This window comes from Tupaia chinensis, unplaced genomic scaffold, assembly GCF_000334495.1.
Source record: "Tupaia chinensis unplaced genomic scaffold, TupChi_1.0 Scaffold000381_1, whole genome shotgun sequence".
NCBI lineage: Eukaryota > Metazoa > Chordata > Mammalia > Scandentia > Tupaiidae > Tupaia > Tupaia belangeri.
The window spans coordinates 181,430-199,290 of record NW_006159883.1 but is presented as its reverse complement, the minus strand read 5'-3'; the positions used below and the strand labels follow the sequence as shown (position 1 = coordinate 199,290).

Here is a 17,861-nt window from a genome sequence, read left to right as displayed (position 1 = left end):
ATGTAACCATCATGCCATCTGCTGGTCATGAGCATGCCTTTTATTATTATTAATTTATTTTTATTTTTAAAATTTTATTTATTATTATTATTATTTTGCTATAGGGCATGTGTGCTCACTAGAGAGAGGGAGAAAGAAAGTAAGCCACCAGGTCTGGGACTTGAACCATGATTGACCATGTGGGAATCCAGTGCCATAATCACCATACCACCTCCTGGTCCCTTAGTATGCCTTTAAATGGGTCATGCTGTATCCAGTTTGTTCATTCTTCTCCAATTCCTATTATATTACACCTTATTAGCTTTACTTACTTATGATAATTTTCTAGTCCTTTTAAGTCCTTTTGAGGTTTTGGTTTTTAAAAAATTATTCCCTTCTTGGGACCAGCAGTTGGCGTAATGGATATGTCTCTGAACTCCCATGTAGTCAACTGTGGTTTGAGTCCTGAACTTGATGACTTAAACTCATACGCCGTGCGCTTGTGTGTGGGTATCCAAGATCCTGAGAGGAGAATGGAGAATAAGGGATTGTGGTGTGGCCATCCCCCTGGGGGATGATTTCTTGCTTTCTGTCTCTCTCTCTATCTTTCTGATAAGCACACGCGCCCTATAGCAAAAAACCTCTACCAAAAAAAAAAAAAATTCCCTTCTTAACCCAAAATGAAATTTCACTTTGAAATGACATTTTGTAGATATCTCAAAATAGTTATTTATCACGGGAAAATGACTTCTGTTATGAGCCTGCTCATGAAATAAAGCTAAGTTTTTTAATCAGAAGAATTCTATGGCATTGAAACATAAGCACAGGCTAATAGACTCATGTTTTTGTCACTGATCTTTTTTTGTGCCCCAGCTCTATCACCAATCTTGATCATAAGAATAAGCGAAAAACAGGGCCAGCAGGTAGTGGTTAAGGTGCTGGACTCTGACGTGGTAAACCGTAGTTTGGTCCCAGACCCAGTGGCTTGAAGCTCATGCTGGATGTATGTGCGTGTATGTCCGAGATCCCAGAGGGAGAGTGGAGGAGAAGGGATCGATCCCCTTTGAGAGGTGATTTCTCACTGTCTGTCTGTCTCTCTGGTTAGAAACACACCCTGTAGCAAAAGTCTCTTAAAAAATAAAAGAAAAACTACTTCTAGGATTTTTTATGTATTTGTTTATTTTAAGTGTTCTTTTTTTTTTTTTTTCTTTCCAGTTTTTAGTTTTTGCTGTAGGGCACATGGAGACAGGGAGGAGGGGAAGGTAAGAAATCACCCCTCAGAGCAGATGATCACACCATAGTCCCTTCTCCTCCAGTCTCTCTTAGGATTTTGGGCCCTCATACACATGCATCTGGTATGATTTTCAAGCCTCCAGGTCTGAGACTGGAACTCAAACCGTGAGCTGGTCATGTAGGATCCAGTGCCTTAACCTTCATTTCACCTGCTGTCCCATAATACAGGACTTTTAAATAGAACTCTGCATTTTGAAAACTTTGTTTAAGTTTTCTTAAAAATTAACATCTTTTACTATTTAGGACTTCTCTATTTTAAAAATTCTTTGTCTTTTTTTTTTTTTAAGAGATTTTTTGCTATAGGGCGTGTGCACTCATTGGAGAGACAAAAAGTGAGAAATCACCCCACACTGCAATCCCTTCTTCTCCATTCTCCTCTCAGGATCTCAGGAATGCTCATGTATCCAGCATGAGTTTTAAGCTAACAGGTCTGGGACTCGAACCATTGTCAACTACGTGGAAGTCCAGTGACATAACCATTACATGCATCTGCTTGTCTCAAAACATTCTTGGTCTTGGGACCAGCAGTTAGCGTCATGGCTATGTTGTTGGACTCCCATGTAGTCGACCGCAGTTCACGTCCCGGACCTGATGGCTTAAAACTCATGCCAGGGCGTGTGAGCGTGCGTGCCCAAAATCCCAAGAGGAGAATGGAGGAGAAGGGATTGCGGTGTGGCCATTCCCCCTGGGGGGTTATTTCTCGCTTTCTGTCTCTCTCTGTCTGGCAAGCACATGTGCCCTATAGCAAAAACTTTGTTTTGAGAGATTTTCGTTATAGGGCGCGTGCGCTCACCAGACAGACAGAGACAGACATAGACACAGAAAGCGAGAAATCACCCCCCAGGGGGGATGGTCATGCCTCATCCCTTCTCCTCCATTCTCTCGGGATCTTGGGCACGCACACACACGCGCCTGGTGTGAGTTTTAAGCCACTGGGTCCGGGACGCGAACCGCGGTCAACTACGTGGAAGTCCAGCGACATAGCCATTATGCTAACCGCTGGTTCCTGCAAAAACCTCTTCAAAAAAAAAATTCTTTGTCTTAATAGGTACCAACTCTAGTACATAAATTTGAATTCTAACCCTGAATCTTGACTCCTTTCTTGTACCCATCCTTAGTTGAGCCAAATACTTAATAATAGATTTAGAATCTGCAGGAAACTTAAATTTCCACTTTGACTAAGGGGGCCAGCAGGTGATGTGGTGGTTAAAGGCACTGGATTCCCACATGGCTGACTGCAGTTCTAGTTTTGGACTTGGAGGCTTGATTTCTTCCTTTCCCTTTCTCTCACTCTCTCTCTCTCGTCAAATTAAAAAATAATAATAGGGGACCAATAGCGTAATGGCTATGTTGCTGAACTCCTGTGTAGTCTACCGCAGTTCGAGTCCGGTGGTTTAAATTCATGCCGGACACGTGTGCGTATGGGCCCAAGATCCCGAGAGGAGAATGGAGAAGGGATTGTAGCATGACCATCCCCCCGGGGTCGTGATTTCCCTCTTTCTGTCTTTCTGTCTCTCTCTCTTTCAGGCGAGCGCATGAACCCTATAGCAATAAATAAATAAATATAATAATAACGAGTGAAATTAAATAAATAATTATTTTATAAAAAAGAATTTGCCTAGGAACTGGCAGGTGGCATGGGGATTACGACACTGGATCTCCCACATGGATGACCATGTTTCAAATCCTGGACCTGGCAACATGCCCTCTGTTTCTCTGTCTCTCTCTCTCTAGTCAAATTGAAGAATAAGAAATAAATAAAATGAAATAATTCTTTTTTTAAAAAAGAGTTTGCCTAAAAATTATTAACCTGAGCTGTTTTGTTTTCATTAAAGTTAAGAAAGAAGAAAAGAAAAGACACAAATCATCATCTTCATCATCCAGTGATTCAGATAGTTCAAGCGATTCTCAGTCATCTTCTGATTCTTCTGATTCTGAAAGTGCTTCTGAAGAGAAGTCAAAAAAAAGGAAAAAGAAACATAGGAAAAATTCTCGAAAACACAAGAAAGAAAAGAAGAAGCGAAAGAAAAGCAAGAAAAGGTCTTAATTTTACTTTTTTATTTGGTTTTTAGTTTATTTCATGAGAGAAAGACAAGTCTTTCTTAATGAGATCTCACAAGGTGATTTTATACAGCCTGCTCCGAAGCCTTTCCTGGGATCCTTTGCAGCTGGCATGTACAGGCCAATGAGGGAACTAACTATATCTTCCAAATTTCTTGTAGCATTGCAAAGTATTGTGCATTTGCCGCACCACCATGGCTGGGCTAATTTTTAATAATACTATTAGGTTGTCAGAAAAGTAATGACATATTTTTTTTCCCATGTTTTTCTTTCCAAAAATGCATCATGACTTTTCTGGCAACCTGTTAGCTTTATATTCAGATTGTCTTTTATTTATGAATGGGACCGTTGGGATTTTACATTTAAATGGAAACAGCCTAAATATCCTAAGACCATTTTTTTAAATAATTATTTTTTTATTTAACTCTATTTATTTTAAACTTTGAGCAGAGAGGGACAGAGAGTGAGAGAGAGAGAGCAAGAGAGAGAAAGCAAGCTGCCAGGTCCAGGACTCAAACAATGATTGGCCATGTGGGAGTCTAGCACCCTTACCCACCATGCTACCTGCCAGCCCCTAGACCATTCTGATGTTTTATAGTCTGTATGTTGAATTTGGGTACATTTGGTCTTTTGTTTGTTGCTGTAGGGTGTGTGCACACTAGTCAGAGAGGGGAAGAGTGCTAAATCGCTCCCTAGGAGCATGTCCACACCACAGTCCATTTTCCTCAGTTCTTCTCAGGGTTTTAGGCACACATGCACACATACTTGGTGTGTTTTTCAAGCCACAGGATCTGGGATTTGAGCCACATAGTTGCCAGTGTGAGATCTAAGCACCTTAACCACTGCTGGCTGGCCCTATTCATTAATACTTTTTTTTTTCCTCCCTGAAATTTTTGCCATAGGGCACCTGTGCTCACCTGAGAGAGATAGAAGGAAAGTGAGAGATTACCCATTAGGGTGGACAGCCCCGCCACAGTTCCTTCTCCCTCTTGGGATTTTGGGCATGCACACACATGGGCCTGGTGTGATTTTCAAGCTGCCGGATTTGGGACTCAGACCGTAGTGATCCATTTGGGAGTTCAGACTCTTAACTGTAATGCAACCTGCTGGCTCCTCATTTCTATTTTTATCAAGAGTATTAATTCATGTGCACTCTATGAGCTGATGCTTTTGATTTTATAAATTTATATATTTTAAAGATTTTATTTAGCCTTATTTATTAATTTTATTTATTTTTTAATTTTGACCAGAGAGGGACAGAGTAAGAGAGAGAGAGAGAAAGTAAGAAAGCAAGCTCCAGGACTCAAACCACGGTCAGCCATTTGGGAGTGCAGCACCCTTCACCACCGCACCACCCTAAATTTGTATATTTTGTGGGTTGATTGTGAAATTAGAATAATAAGGAATCAACAATTTTTCTTGTTTTCTCTAATGGTATCTTGCTTTTTAAATTTTATCTCCTTGCTTTTATGATAGCCCAAAGGTGAAAGCAGATAATGTCAGTGTGTTTATTACTGTTTGTGTATTTACTGTTTGTTTGTTTTTCTGAAATAATTCGTGTTTATACTGAAATTATTTTGGAAATGATTTGTATTACACATGCCTCAGCATGTTTTTTTTTTGTTTTTTTGTTTTTTTGGGTTTTTTTTTGAGAGGTTTTTGCTATAGGGCGCATGTACTCGCCAGACAGGCAGAGAGAGACATAGAGACAGAAAGCGAGAAATGCCAGCCTTGAGCTAGCATTCTTCTTGCTTCAGCCACCTCAGATGGCTGCTGGTATTATTGGCATACACCAGCTTGCTGGTCTTTAGGTCGAACTGGGAATTGAACCCAGGCCTCCCATGTGGTCTCAGCATACAGATCGCAGCCCATTGGCAATGTGTGCTACTGCATCTGGGCCCTGAAACTTGTGTTTATTTGCCAGTTACCTCAAAAGCAATTTCTTTACCTGTGTTTTAATGTATTTTAAACAGTTAGGGCTGTGTTGCCCAAAGTTTCAAATCTTGGATCTGTCTTATGGGAAAATATTTTTTGAGAGTGCGATAACAAAAGCATTTTGTTTTGGTTGGCTTGATAGAGGAATGAAGATTTTTCACAGTTAATTACATCTTTTAAGAGAGACAGGACAGTGTATATACTGATAACGGGAGAAATGCTAATGATTAGAAATTTCAGGTAGATATCTAATAACCAAACGTAACTTTTGTGATTGTATATACTAAGTGCATCTAGTGAAAGTGAAGCTGAAAATCTTGAAGCACAACCCCAGTCAACTGTCCGTCCAGAAGAGATCCCTCCTATTCCTGAAAATAGATTCCTAATGAGAAAAAGTCCTCCTAAAGCTGATGAAAAGGAAAGAAAAAACAGAGAAAGAGAGAGAGAAAGAGAGTGGTATGTAAATGCATATATTTTGTTAAGTATTCTACATACATTAGTGTAGGACATTTCTTTTTCAGAAGTTTTACTTATTTTAAGACAACCTTTAATTGATAACTTTGTCCTAATACTGAAATCTTATTTACAGGATGTTGTCAGCAAACCTCTTTTTGCTAACCACATAGCTAGAAAGATACATTGACTTAAATTACAAGCAGATTTTGAGTAAAATTTAATTTAAAAGCACTACAAATGAAAAAAACTTAAATGGCATTCCAAACCAATAACACAGTAGTTTTCAACCCATTAAATGAATGTGTATTGCTGTGTTATTGTAAATATTAAACTTTTTTTTTTTTTTTTGAGAGGTTTTTGCTATAGGGCACGTGCACTCGCCAGAAAGACAGAGAGATAGAAAGCAAGAAATGGAAATGATGTTTCTAAGGAAATAATGATTAAAGAGGAAATGTTTGAACTGCAATAAAGTAGACTTTTTAATCATCATTTATGGATTTTTTTTTTTTTTTAAGAATGATTGAAATTTATGTATTTGTGTTTGTGGGTTTTTTTGTTGTTGTTTTCTGGAGAGTTTTTTGCTATAGAGCTTGTGCGCTCGCCAGAAAGACAGAGAGGGATAGAGATATGGAAAGTGAGAAATCACCCCCCAGCGGGGATGGCCACGCTACAATCTCTTCTCCATTTTCTTCTTGGGATCTTGGGCATGCATGCACATGAGCCCGGCATGAGTGTAAGCCACCGGATCTGGGACTTGAACCACGGTCGACTACATGGGAGTCCAGTGACTTAACCATTACACCAATTGCTGGTCCCATATATTTGTTTATTTTAATTTGACCAGAGAGTGACAGAGTGAGAGAGAGAGAGGGGAAAAGTGAGAAAGCAAGCCATGGGTCCAGGACTCCAACTGTGATCGGCCATGTGGGAGTTCTGCACCCCTAAGCACCACACCACCTGCCAGCACGGATGGATGTTGTTAATGTACTAATGAAAATATTAAGTTATGCAACTGTTTGAAAACAAGGTTTTCCTTTTTTATAAACCATGATATGAACATTTAGCTAATTCAGAGCAGCTTTTCTCTGTTTGATGCACATTACTTACATTTTTTAATAGTTTTTATTGTTGTTTTAAAGAGAGATTTTTGCTATAGGGAGCATATGCTCGCCCAAGAGAGAGAGAAAATGAGAAATCACCCCCATAGGGGGGATGTCTATGCCATAGTTCCTTCTCCGTCATTCTCATCTTGGGATTTTGGGCACATACGCACCTGGTGTGAGTTTTAAGCTGACAAATCTGGGACTTAAACCACAGTTGGCCGTGTGGGAGTCCAGCAATGTAACCATTATGCCATATGCTGATCCCCCCTCTTTATAGTCCATTTACCAATGAACAGCGCTTATAGGATAATAAGATACTTAGGAAATAAGATTGTTTTAACATTGTTCTCAACATCATGTAGCCCTTTTCGTGCTCTTCAAAATTAATTTTCCCCCCATCGCTATCAAATTAGCTTTATCTTGGTAATGAGTATATAACAGTGTTCCTCAGCAGGGTGCAGTTGGTATCTCAGAACAGGTTGGGCTTCATCCTCACACATTAGAATATTAGCATCTTGATTCTTGATAATAACCAGTAGCACCATCTAGTCATTGGTAGTTGGAAAAAAACAGTCCTATACTTTCCTAGATATTTACTAGCAATTAATAGTATTTTTGATTGAGAACCACTGATGTGTACAGTTAAGTCTAATGACTTTAGATGAGGTAGGCTGCATTCTTTAGGTTCTTTTTTTTTTTTTTAATAATGTATTTTAACTATCCTTTGCATCTTTCTAGTAATCCACCAAACTCCCAGCCTGCTTCATATCAGAGACGACTTTTGGTTACTAGGTCTGGCAGGAAAATTAAAGGAAGAGGACCAAGGGTAGGTGGTTCTTTCTCCAGAAATCTTAATAGTATTGCATTTAAATAATTCTAGATATTTATTAAATGTGTGGTTTTTTTTTTTTAACTGTATAAGTTAACTAAAATTTGGCAGATGTGCATATTGGATTATATGTTTTCTTTTTATACTAACGTGTGTGTGGATATTTCTAAACTGGAAATCTGTAAGATATAAATGAATTTAAGGTTTACGTGGTATAAAGTGGGATTGAGGTTTCTCTTGTGCCTTTTATTCCTGATCACTGTGTCTCTCTACTCTTTTTAAAAAATAAATAAAAATTAACCTTATTCTTGTATTTTATATTTTTTCTGTCTTCTGGGTTATCCCCATCAGATTTTAAGTATCTTCTATTATTTTTAAAACTTTATAGAAAATTGACAATACTTCCTATCTTATTTCTTCACTTCTTACTTATTCCTCAACCATTTCAGTTTGTCTTCTACCCTCATCAGAAATTCTGTTAAAAACAATACTTGTTGTATATGGTCAGCTACGTGCCACAAAATCCAGTGGATCCTTTTCAGTATTTGTTTTAATCTCCCTCCTTGTAGTATTCTTTTCCTATAATTTTGGTCATATTCTCTCTGTAACATTGATCAGTCTACCTTAAATTCCCAGTGTTAGTTCATATTTTCAACTGACTTTTAAATATTGTGTTATTTTTAGGTTCCAACTCTTCTCACACTGCTTATCATCCTTGGTCAATCTCATGGTTCCCATAGCTGTTACCTGTCAAATTTCATCTGCTTTTCTTTCCACCTAAGGCATATCTGACTAATGAATGCTTCAAACTTAGCATAAGCACATCCTTTTCATGCTTGATCCTTTTTTTGTTGTTTTGGTCTCAGTTATTTGCACCACCACCTATATGATTCTGTTCTTTCAGTCCTACCTTGTATCTTATTTATCACTGAATCCTTTCATTTCTACCTCATCAGTACTCTTTTTATTTTTAGAGAAGTTTTTGCTATAGGGCGCATGCGTTTGCCAGAAAGACAGAGAGACAGAAAGCGAGAAATCCCCCCCCCCCCCCCAAGAGGGATGGCCACGCCACAATCCCTTCTCCTCCTTTCTCCTCTCGGGATCTTAGGCACGCACGCACACGCGCCCAACGTGATTTTTAAGCCACCAGGTCCGGGACTCAAACCATGGTCGACTACATGGGAGTCCAGCAACATAGCCATTATGCTAACTGCCAGTCCCTCTCCTCAGTACTCTTGAAATCCATCTGATATTTATTTTTTAAATAATTGCCAGAAGGTATGTGATCTCACTAGAGAGATGGGAAAGACATAGAGAGAAAGAGAAAGAAAGCACCTCCCAGGGGGACATGGTCATTCTTCAGTCCCTTCTCCATGTCTCCATTCTGTCAGGATTAAGGGGCACACATAGACATATGCCATGTTTGTTTCAAGCCACTGGGTCTTGGATTCAAACCACTGTCAACCATGTGAGATCTTGCTCCCTTAACCACTGGGAAACCATAGGGCCAGCCTTGCCATTCACTGAATTTTTGTTTGTTTTTTGTTTTATAACTTTATTTGAAAATCAGAAGTTAGTTCTTATCTACAGTGACTATAGAGTTTTGAAAGTAATAACAAGTACATGGGTTATCAGAGTGTAGAGCTTGTTTGGTGACTCTTCATCCTCATTACATTCTCTGCATAACTGCACACAGATGGGGTATGGTACATCCCTTATTCCTGTGACCCAGACAGCTTTGTTGAGCCTGGTATCAATGAGCATAAATGGAGTCCCTATCTCTTTCATGGCAAATTTCTGGATCTCTTTACGTGCCCCAAGGGTATGTTTCTTGAAGCCCATGCCATGGATGTCCTTGTAAATGTTGATGACATGTTCTCTGGTCACCGCTTTGTTGATGGCAGAATGGCCTTTCTTTTCATCACCCTTTGCAGGAGCCATTCTCCTTGGACTAAATTGGAAAGCCCATTCACTGATTTTAATCTCGTTCCAACCATGTTAATTCAGCTCATCATCCTAAGTGTCAGAACTACATAAATGGCTTCATAACTAGGGTTTAGTGGTTCTCAAACTTTTTGTCTCGTACCTGTTTATACTGTTAAAAATCATTGAGGGTCAATCAGGCCAGCAGGTGGCACAGAAGCAGCTGGCTATCTGCAAGGCTCAAGTCACGGACCTGGCCGCTTGAAAATCATACTCAGGACCTCTGCGTGTGTGTTCAAAATCCCAAGAGAATGGAGGAGAAGGGATTGCTGTATGGCCATCCCCCTGGGAGTGATTTTTCACTTTCTGCCTTGCCATTCACTGAATTTTTGTTTGTTTTTTGTTTTATAACTTTATTTGAAAATCAGAAGTTAGTTCTTATCTACAGTGACTATAGAGTTTTGAAAGTAATAACAAGTACATGGGTTATCAGAGTGTAGAGCTTGTTTGGTGACTCTTCATCCTCATTACATTCTCTGCATAACTGCACACAGATGGGGTATGGTACATCCCTTATTCCTGTGACCCAGACAGCTTTGTTGAGCCTGGTATCAATGAGCATAAATGGAGTCCCTATCTCTTTCATGGCAAATTTCTGGATCTCTTTACGTGCCCCAAGGGTATGTTTCTTGAAGCCCATGCCATGGATGTCCTTGTAAATGTTGATGACATGTTCTCTGGTCACCGCTTTGTTGATGGCAGAATGGCCTTTCTTTTCATCACCCTTTGCAGGAGCCATTCTCCTTGGACTAAATTGGAAAGCCCATTCACTGATTTTAATCTCGTTCCAACCATGTTAATTCAGCTCATCATCCTAAGTGTCAGAACTACATAAATGGCTTCATAACTAGGGTTTAGTGGTTCTCAAACTTTTTGTCTCGTACCTGTTTATACTGTTAAAAATCATTGAGGGTCAATCAGGCCAGCAGGTGGCACAGAAGCAGCTGGCTATCTGCAAGGCTCAAGTCACGGACCTGGCCGCTTGAAAATCATACTCAGGACCTCTGCGTGTGTGTTCAAAATCCCAAGAGAATGGAGGAGAAGGGATTGCTGTATGGCCATCCCCCTGGGAGTGATTTTTCACTTTCTCACTTTTTTTTTTTCTGTCTCTGGATAGTGCTTATTTTTAGTAGCAAACTAAAAAAGTAAATAATTGAGGATCTAAAAGAGCTTTTGCTGATGTGGATTAGGCCTATCCACATTTACTTTTTTAGAAATTAAAATGGAGAAATACTTGAAATACAAGAATATGGGTACATGTTCCAGTAGTTGTGAAAATAATGATCTTGGGACCAGCAGATGGCATAATGATTATGTTGCTGGGGACTCCCATGTAGTTCAAGTCCTGGACCTGGCAGCTTTAAACTCATGCCGGGTTCATGTGTGTTCATGCCCAAGGTCCTGAGAGGAGCTGGAGAAGGGATTGTAGCGTGGTCATCCTCCCTGAGGGGTGATTTCTTGCTTTTTGTCTCTGTCTATGTCTGTCCAGCGAGCATACATGTCCTATAATAAAAATCTCTCTTAAAGAAAAGAATGATCTTAAAACATGTCATGTAGTCTGTGAATCATTCTATATAATAATGAAAGTGAATAAGGCAAATAATGTGATATTATGAAAACAGTTTTGGATTTCTCATATGCCCTGAATCTTTGAATCTTGAGGCCATACTTTGAGAATCACTGATCTCATTCTTTCTCTTAATAATAGTTAAAAATAGTCATTTAAACATGAATATCTGATTGTGTTCTTTCTTTGCTATTAATTTAAGGATAAACACAAAATTATTTATTGGGTTGTTAGAAAAGTCATGACACATTTTTATATTGAAAAAATACACCATGACTTTTCTGGTATATTTTTACAGCAGATAGTTCCATGGCCTACTATGTCACACAAAACCTAGTCCTTGCTTACTTCTTCAGTATTATCTGTACTATCTTCCATGTACTTTTAATCTTTAGCTATACTTAATCTGATCATTTGAAAATATGCTGTTTCTATCTCTCAGAACCTTCAAAAATGCCATTTCTGGGACCAGCAGTTGGCGTAATGGCTATGTCGCTGGACTCCCATGTAGTCAACCACGGTTCAAGTCCCGGACCTGGTGGTTTAAACTCACGCTGGGCATGTTTGCGTGCGTGCCCAAGATCCCAAGAGGAGAATGGAGAAGGGATTACGGCGTGGCCATCTCCCTGGGTGGGGTGGGGGGGAGGAGGTGGTGGTAATTTCTCGCTTTCTGTCTCTGTCTCTCTCTGTCTTTCTAGTGAGTACATGTGCCCTATAGAAAAAAAAAAAAATCAAAAAAAAATTTTTTTAAATGCCATTTCTTATGACTGTGCCTTTCCTCACCCATGTATCCTTATCCCACTTTATTTCCTTTTCCTCATCTTTCCTTAGGTAAACTCATCATAAGCATTCTTTGTTCTCAGCTTTAATTATTTTAACTGTTCAAGGTTCCATACTAGGTCAGATATCTTTGTTATGTATTCTTTGAGCACCCTTTACTTCTTTTACACTCCCACAGTAGCTGTATTTGGTATCTGTCATTGTATGTCTATCCATGTGTCCTATCCTATAGTATAAAGGTCCCAGGAGAGCAAAATCAGATACATCTTGGCTCACTAATGTTTCCTTAGTACATGGTTGGGTTGTTGGTCATCTTAAAGGCTAAGTAAATATTTCTCCAGTAAATGAGCATCTATGTGTTTACTCAGTTTTATCGATAGGAAAGTGTCTGCTTTTATACATCAAGTGGACATGACACTGAAATTGAAACTTGGCAGCTTGTAAAAGTTCTCACACTAGTATGCTCCAGCATCACTTGGATAGAACTCTTAACATGGAGAAGATATGGGTTACTAGACTTTTTATTGTTGATGTTCCTTATTTGATAATCGTGATATGACTGCTTAATATTTCTCTGCCTTAATGATTTCATCCCTAAGAAGTTGAAATACAGTTTTAGAGGAGAAATAAGAGACATTTTATTTGAACCTAGAAATATCTACTGTATAATATTTTACAATTTTTCTGTACATAATTTTTTCCCCTTTTTTTGTTTTTTTAAGCGATATCGAACACCTTCTAGATCCAGATCAAGGGATCGTTTCAGACGTAGTGAGACTCCTCCACATTGGAGGCAAGAGATGCAGAGAGCTCAGAGGATGAGAGTATCAAGTGGCGAAAGATGGATCAAAGGGGATAAGTAAGATTTAACTATCTTATTTCGAATGTAGTGTTAAGTATTTTTTAACTATTGTAAAGTTACTTCATTATAGTCATTTTAATTATTTTTGAATACCTCAAAGAAAATAGAATATAATTTTAGCTTTTAGCTAACAATGTACATCATTCTTTTTCTAAATAATATTTCCAGAAATCTTTTTTTCTAATTTTTTTAGGAGTGAGTTGAATGAAATAAAAGAAAATCAAAGAAGCCCAGTACGAGTAAAAGAGAGAAAAATAACTGATTACAGACATCTATCTGAGAGTCCAAACAGAAAGAATGAAAAGGAAAAGAAAGTTAAAGACCATAAATCTAACAGCAAAGAGACAGACATCAAAAGAAATTCAGAGAAAGATGACAAATATAAAAACAAAGTGAAGAAAAGGGCGAAATCTAAAAGTAGGAGCAAGAGCAAAGAGAAATCAAAGAGCAAAGAAAGAGATTCAAAACATAACAGACATGAAGAAAAGAGGGTGAGGTCAAGAAGTAAAGAAAGGGATCATGATGTGAAAGAAAAAGAAAAGCAGTCCGATTCTAAAGGAAAAGATCAGGAAAGGAGTAGAAGTAAAGAGAAGTCCAAACAGTTAGAATCAAAAAGTAATGAGCACGATCATAATAAAAGTAAGGAAAAGGATAGACGTGCACAGTCTAGGAGTAGAGAGCATGATGTAACTAGAGGTAAGCACAGTTACAATAGTAGAACAAGGGAACGAAGCAGAAGTAGGGACAGGACCAGAAGAGTGCGATCTAGAAGCCATGACAGAGATCGTAGCAGAAGCAAGGAATACCATAGATACAGAGAACAGGAGTACAGGAGAAGAGGAAGGTCACGAAGTCGAGAGAGAAGAGAAACTCCTGGAAGATCGAGAAGTAAAGACAGGAGGAGAAGGAGGAGAGATTCACGAAGCTCAGAGAGAGAAGAAAGTCAAAGCAGAAACAAAGAAAAATACAGAAACCAAGAAAATAAGAGTTCACATAGAAAAGAAAATTCTGAAGGTGAGAGAAGAATGTACTCTAAAAGTCGTGATCATAATAGCTCAAGTAACAGAGAAAAAAAGACTGATAGAGATCAAAGTCCATTCTCAAAAATTAAACAAAGCAGTCAGGACAATGAGGTAAAGTCCTCCACATTGAAAAATAAGGAGGAAGAGAAGACTAGATCCTCAGTGGAAAAAGAAAACCAAAAATCAAAGGGTCAAGAAAATGACCATGTACATGAAAAAAATAAAAAATTTGATCATGAATCAAGCCCTGGAACAGATGAAGACAAAAGTGGATGAGTGATTTGTGTAAACTTCGTATTTCCATCTATCTCAAATTTTAAGTTTTAGAGACTTGCCAATGAATCTCTTTTATGTTGTTTTCACTTTTTTGTTTTATGTTTTTTTTTTTTTTTAATGTGAACTTCATTGAGTTGATCTTTTGATAATCTGCAACCTGGATAATTTGTACTGCTAAAGTTTTAATAAACTTGAAATGAGAAAAAAAACACTTTGGTGTAATACTGTGTGCTGTGTTTAACTGTTTTATGAATGCATTTTTGTGTTGGAACAGTCTGCCGATAGTATCCTGATCTGTTTAACCAGCCTTTTGGAAACAAGCATAACTGATGGTTGTAATACGTTGTTATAAAATCTCGTGTTTCTCATGATTAACTAGAGAAGCTACTAGAATAAATCTTGTAGAGATTTAGATTGCATTTATAATACAAGCTCGCCACAGTTTCTTTACCCAGAAACCAGATCCTAATAACTTGAGATTCTTAGCTCATCACTTTTGCTTTTATAGTAATTTGTGCTTTAAAATAGTTATTTATATTACACGTCATACTTCATAGTTCCATCCATAGCTAGTTTTATATTAGTGCTTTTCCTATGTAGTTTTGTTTTACTTAACTGTCCACAAAAATCATAAGCGTTTTTTTGTTGTTTTTTGTTTTTGTTAATGTACTGATTGTGTTTGAGTTGCTGTTATACAGCATTTAACAGGAACTATACCTTGGAAGATCAAACTAATTCTCAATTCTATGTTGCTTTTTGTGTCAAGAGTTGTTGCTTTTTAGAAACATTGTTCTACTATTATTACCCTTTTCTAAAATAAGAAAAAACTTTCTCACTAAAACATACCACTTGTGCAGGTCCTTAAGCTAGACAGATTCTAAAAATTGTTAATATCAACACAGTAACTTCTAAGGTTTCTCTTTTGGCCACCAACCTATATAGAATTGAGTGTTAATAACTCTGCATGTTTTTTGTTTCTGTTTTTAAAACTCAGACTTCTAAATCTCATAGCTGTGAGTTTCAAACGGCAAGAAAATGCATCTTCTCTATATATGTATCACAATAGGCTATAGCATGTTTACGACTTTTTTCTGTTCCGATGGCTTTATATCATTACTGTAAACATTATTTTAACTGGGCATGTATAACATTGACATATAGAGTAGAGTAAAAAGTTGCAAAATTTGATAGAGTACAGAGTTAAACACTAAACATATCCAAAAAGTTCATTAGAGTTTTATGTGCTGTATTTTGCTATTTTTGTGATGTGTGGCCTCTTATTCCATAATATCTCTTTTAAATAAAACATTGAACATCCAGCAAACACAAAACCTGCCTCATTTGAAAAGGAATTTCAAAATTTCAATATAATGGTAGACTCTAGAGAGTTTTATACTTTAATACTTGTCAGTGTAGTGTCAATTCTTATTACCAAGGTAAATTCTTGGTAAATTCAGTAGCAAGCCAATGCTATTTGTACTGAATTAAGCAGTGCTTTAACATATTTCTCATTATTGATCAGTACAGCAATGATATGTTTGGCATTGTAGTAGCAGTTACAGAATGAATAGTGTAATGATAATAAGATTGTTTGGAATACCTTGAAACAAGTATCAAATATTTACAGTTTTGTTTTCTTTTTCTTGATGATAAAAGTAGTAGATGTTTATTATAATCCAGGGTGGCTTATACCCTAAAGAGACTGACCACAAACTCACGTTAGGGACAACTGAGTCAGCGTCCAAGCTATTGTGTAACATATTACCTATTTCAAATTATTGTTTATCTTAAATTCAGCATATTATTTTTAAAAATATTTGATATGAAATATTTGAGCTTCAGGAAAGGTGCTATTTAAGAAAGGATTTTTAATGACAGCATATTTTTAAAATTCCATGCTAAGTAAAAATGCCATGTTTAATCTTGGAGCATTACCTACTAAATTATGGACAAGGGCTTTCCAAATGTTAGAACTTAAAAAAAAAATGACCATAGAGGGAAAATAATTTCTATAAGCTGTATTCTCCTGTTTAGGTTGTCAAAAGAGCATCTTCATGCTAAACATTTATAGTTCTTTTTAAAAGCTTTGTTAGCTGTTTTTACAGAACATATGTGAAGAAATGGGATGGGAATGGACAATCAACTAGATTTTATTTTCAAAATAAAAATAGTATCAGCTGTACCTCAAGGTCTGCATTTGGATCTGAATAGCACATAGCTCAAATGATTCTTTCATTTTCTTACATTTTTAGTAGTCGTGCCATCTTTAGTTTTTACTTCGAACATTGTTTTCCTAAAAGTCAGCTATTTCTTTCCCATAAAATTGGTTTTACATTTATGTTTGAGCTTATAGTTCATGTCAGTTATCTTGGACTTAATGTCCTTTTAAAGATAATTAAATGAGTTTGTTTTTATTGCTTGATTGGGATAGTTGAGAATGTTTTTTCAATATGTAGAATTATTTTCCTGGGTAAGCAGTATGCCACAGTAAAGAAATTAATGTTAATGAAACGAACAGTGGAGAAGTGGTTTGGGTTGCTTTAAAGCATTCTTTAAAGTTGTTGCATTCTTTGAGCAGTGTAGTTTCTATTAGGTTACATAATTGAAGCCTTCAGAAGTTGCAGAGTTTATCTGATAGATAGGTCTTTGCACCAGTGTGGTATTGATGCATGTTGGCTTTGCTGAATGGCATTTGACATTTGTGATCAGTGGAAAGTTTAAAACAAGATTCCATTATGTTGTGGATACACATTGGGCTTCTGGTACTTCAGATAGTGGCATTAACTGACAATTATAACTTATTTTCTAGTTTGTAGATGGAGCGACTTAGTATATTTTATAGTAGTAAATTCTTCACTTGCTAGTAGTTTTCATCACACTGAACATTTTATAGTGAACTTCTGCAGAACCTTGTGTTTGCCTTCACAAGAATGTACATTAAATACACCAATATAGCTGACAGTTATTTTTTTAAATGGTCTGCTTTTAGTAATTATTCAGTTTAGGTTTTATACATTTACAATTGGATAAACTCTCCAAGGATTGTAGGTTGATGTGAAAAGATGTGTTGTAAAAAGATGTGTTTTGTTATAAATACTTGTTTAAAAATTAATATGCCCCAGGAAGTGTAGCATTGACTGACACCTGCCTTTGTGGGCTTCTCAACTGCCTTTAAGGGATTTTCAGGTACATACAAAACTCTGGCCTGTGGTGTGACAAAGAAGTAAATATTAAAGGAAGAGAAATATCAAATCATATAAGAAAATTCCATCAGCTAGGTTGGAGATGGAAGTCATTGAGGTTTTTGTTTGTTTATTTTCTGGAGTGGGAGGGAGTACTGGGTTTCACTTATACTTCAGCTGCATTTTTTTTTTTTTGAGCAGATTTCTGTGTTACCAAAAGCACATGATGTATATTTTCTTCCCCATTTTCGTGTTTATAATATTTTGAAAGATTGATAAATGAATTGGGTATTTGTATGTGGGGATGTTTAAAGTTGTGGCTGCTCTCTTGGTTGAAGGAAAAAAACATAAATGAAGTTAATGTACTTCTTTTCCTAGCTCAAAAGTCACTGTGATGTATATTTTTTTAATGAAATTTAGAAATAAAGCTGTTGTCCTCTCAATTGTAAAGTTAGTTTCCAAATGCTGCTTCTCTTACCATTAGTAACTATTGAACTGTCTTCTGCAAACTGCATTTTACAAAATTTAAACTT

General features: G+C 37.1%; 1 protein-coding gene across 2 annotated transcripts in view; it reads left to right on the top strand.

Moving 5' to 3' along the window:
• Positions 1-17,394, top strand: part of PPIG (peptidylprolyl isomerase G) — a 54,187-nt gene extending 36,793 nt beyond the window's left edge. For both annotated transcript variants that reach the window (XM_006153557.3, XM_027773840.1), the window contains exons 10-14: positions 3,108-3,312; positions 5,557-5,724; positions 7,566-7,653; positions 12,709-12,845; positions 13,042-17,394. In XM_006153557.3, coding sequence (XP_006153619.1) covers positions 3,108-3,312; positions 5,557-5,724; positions 7,566-7,653; positions 12,709-12,845; positions 13,042-14,146 — 1,703 coding nt within the window. In that variant the 3' untranslated portion in view covers positions 14,147-17,394. The remainder of the gene's footprint in view (positions 1-3,107; positions 3,313-5,556; positions 5,725-7,565; positions 7,654-12,708; positions 12,846-13,041) is intronic.
• The last annotated feature ends 467 nt before the right edge of the window (positions 17,395-17,861 follow it).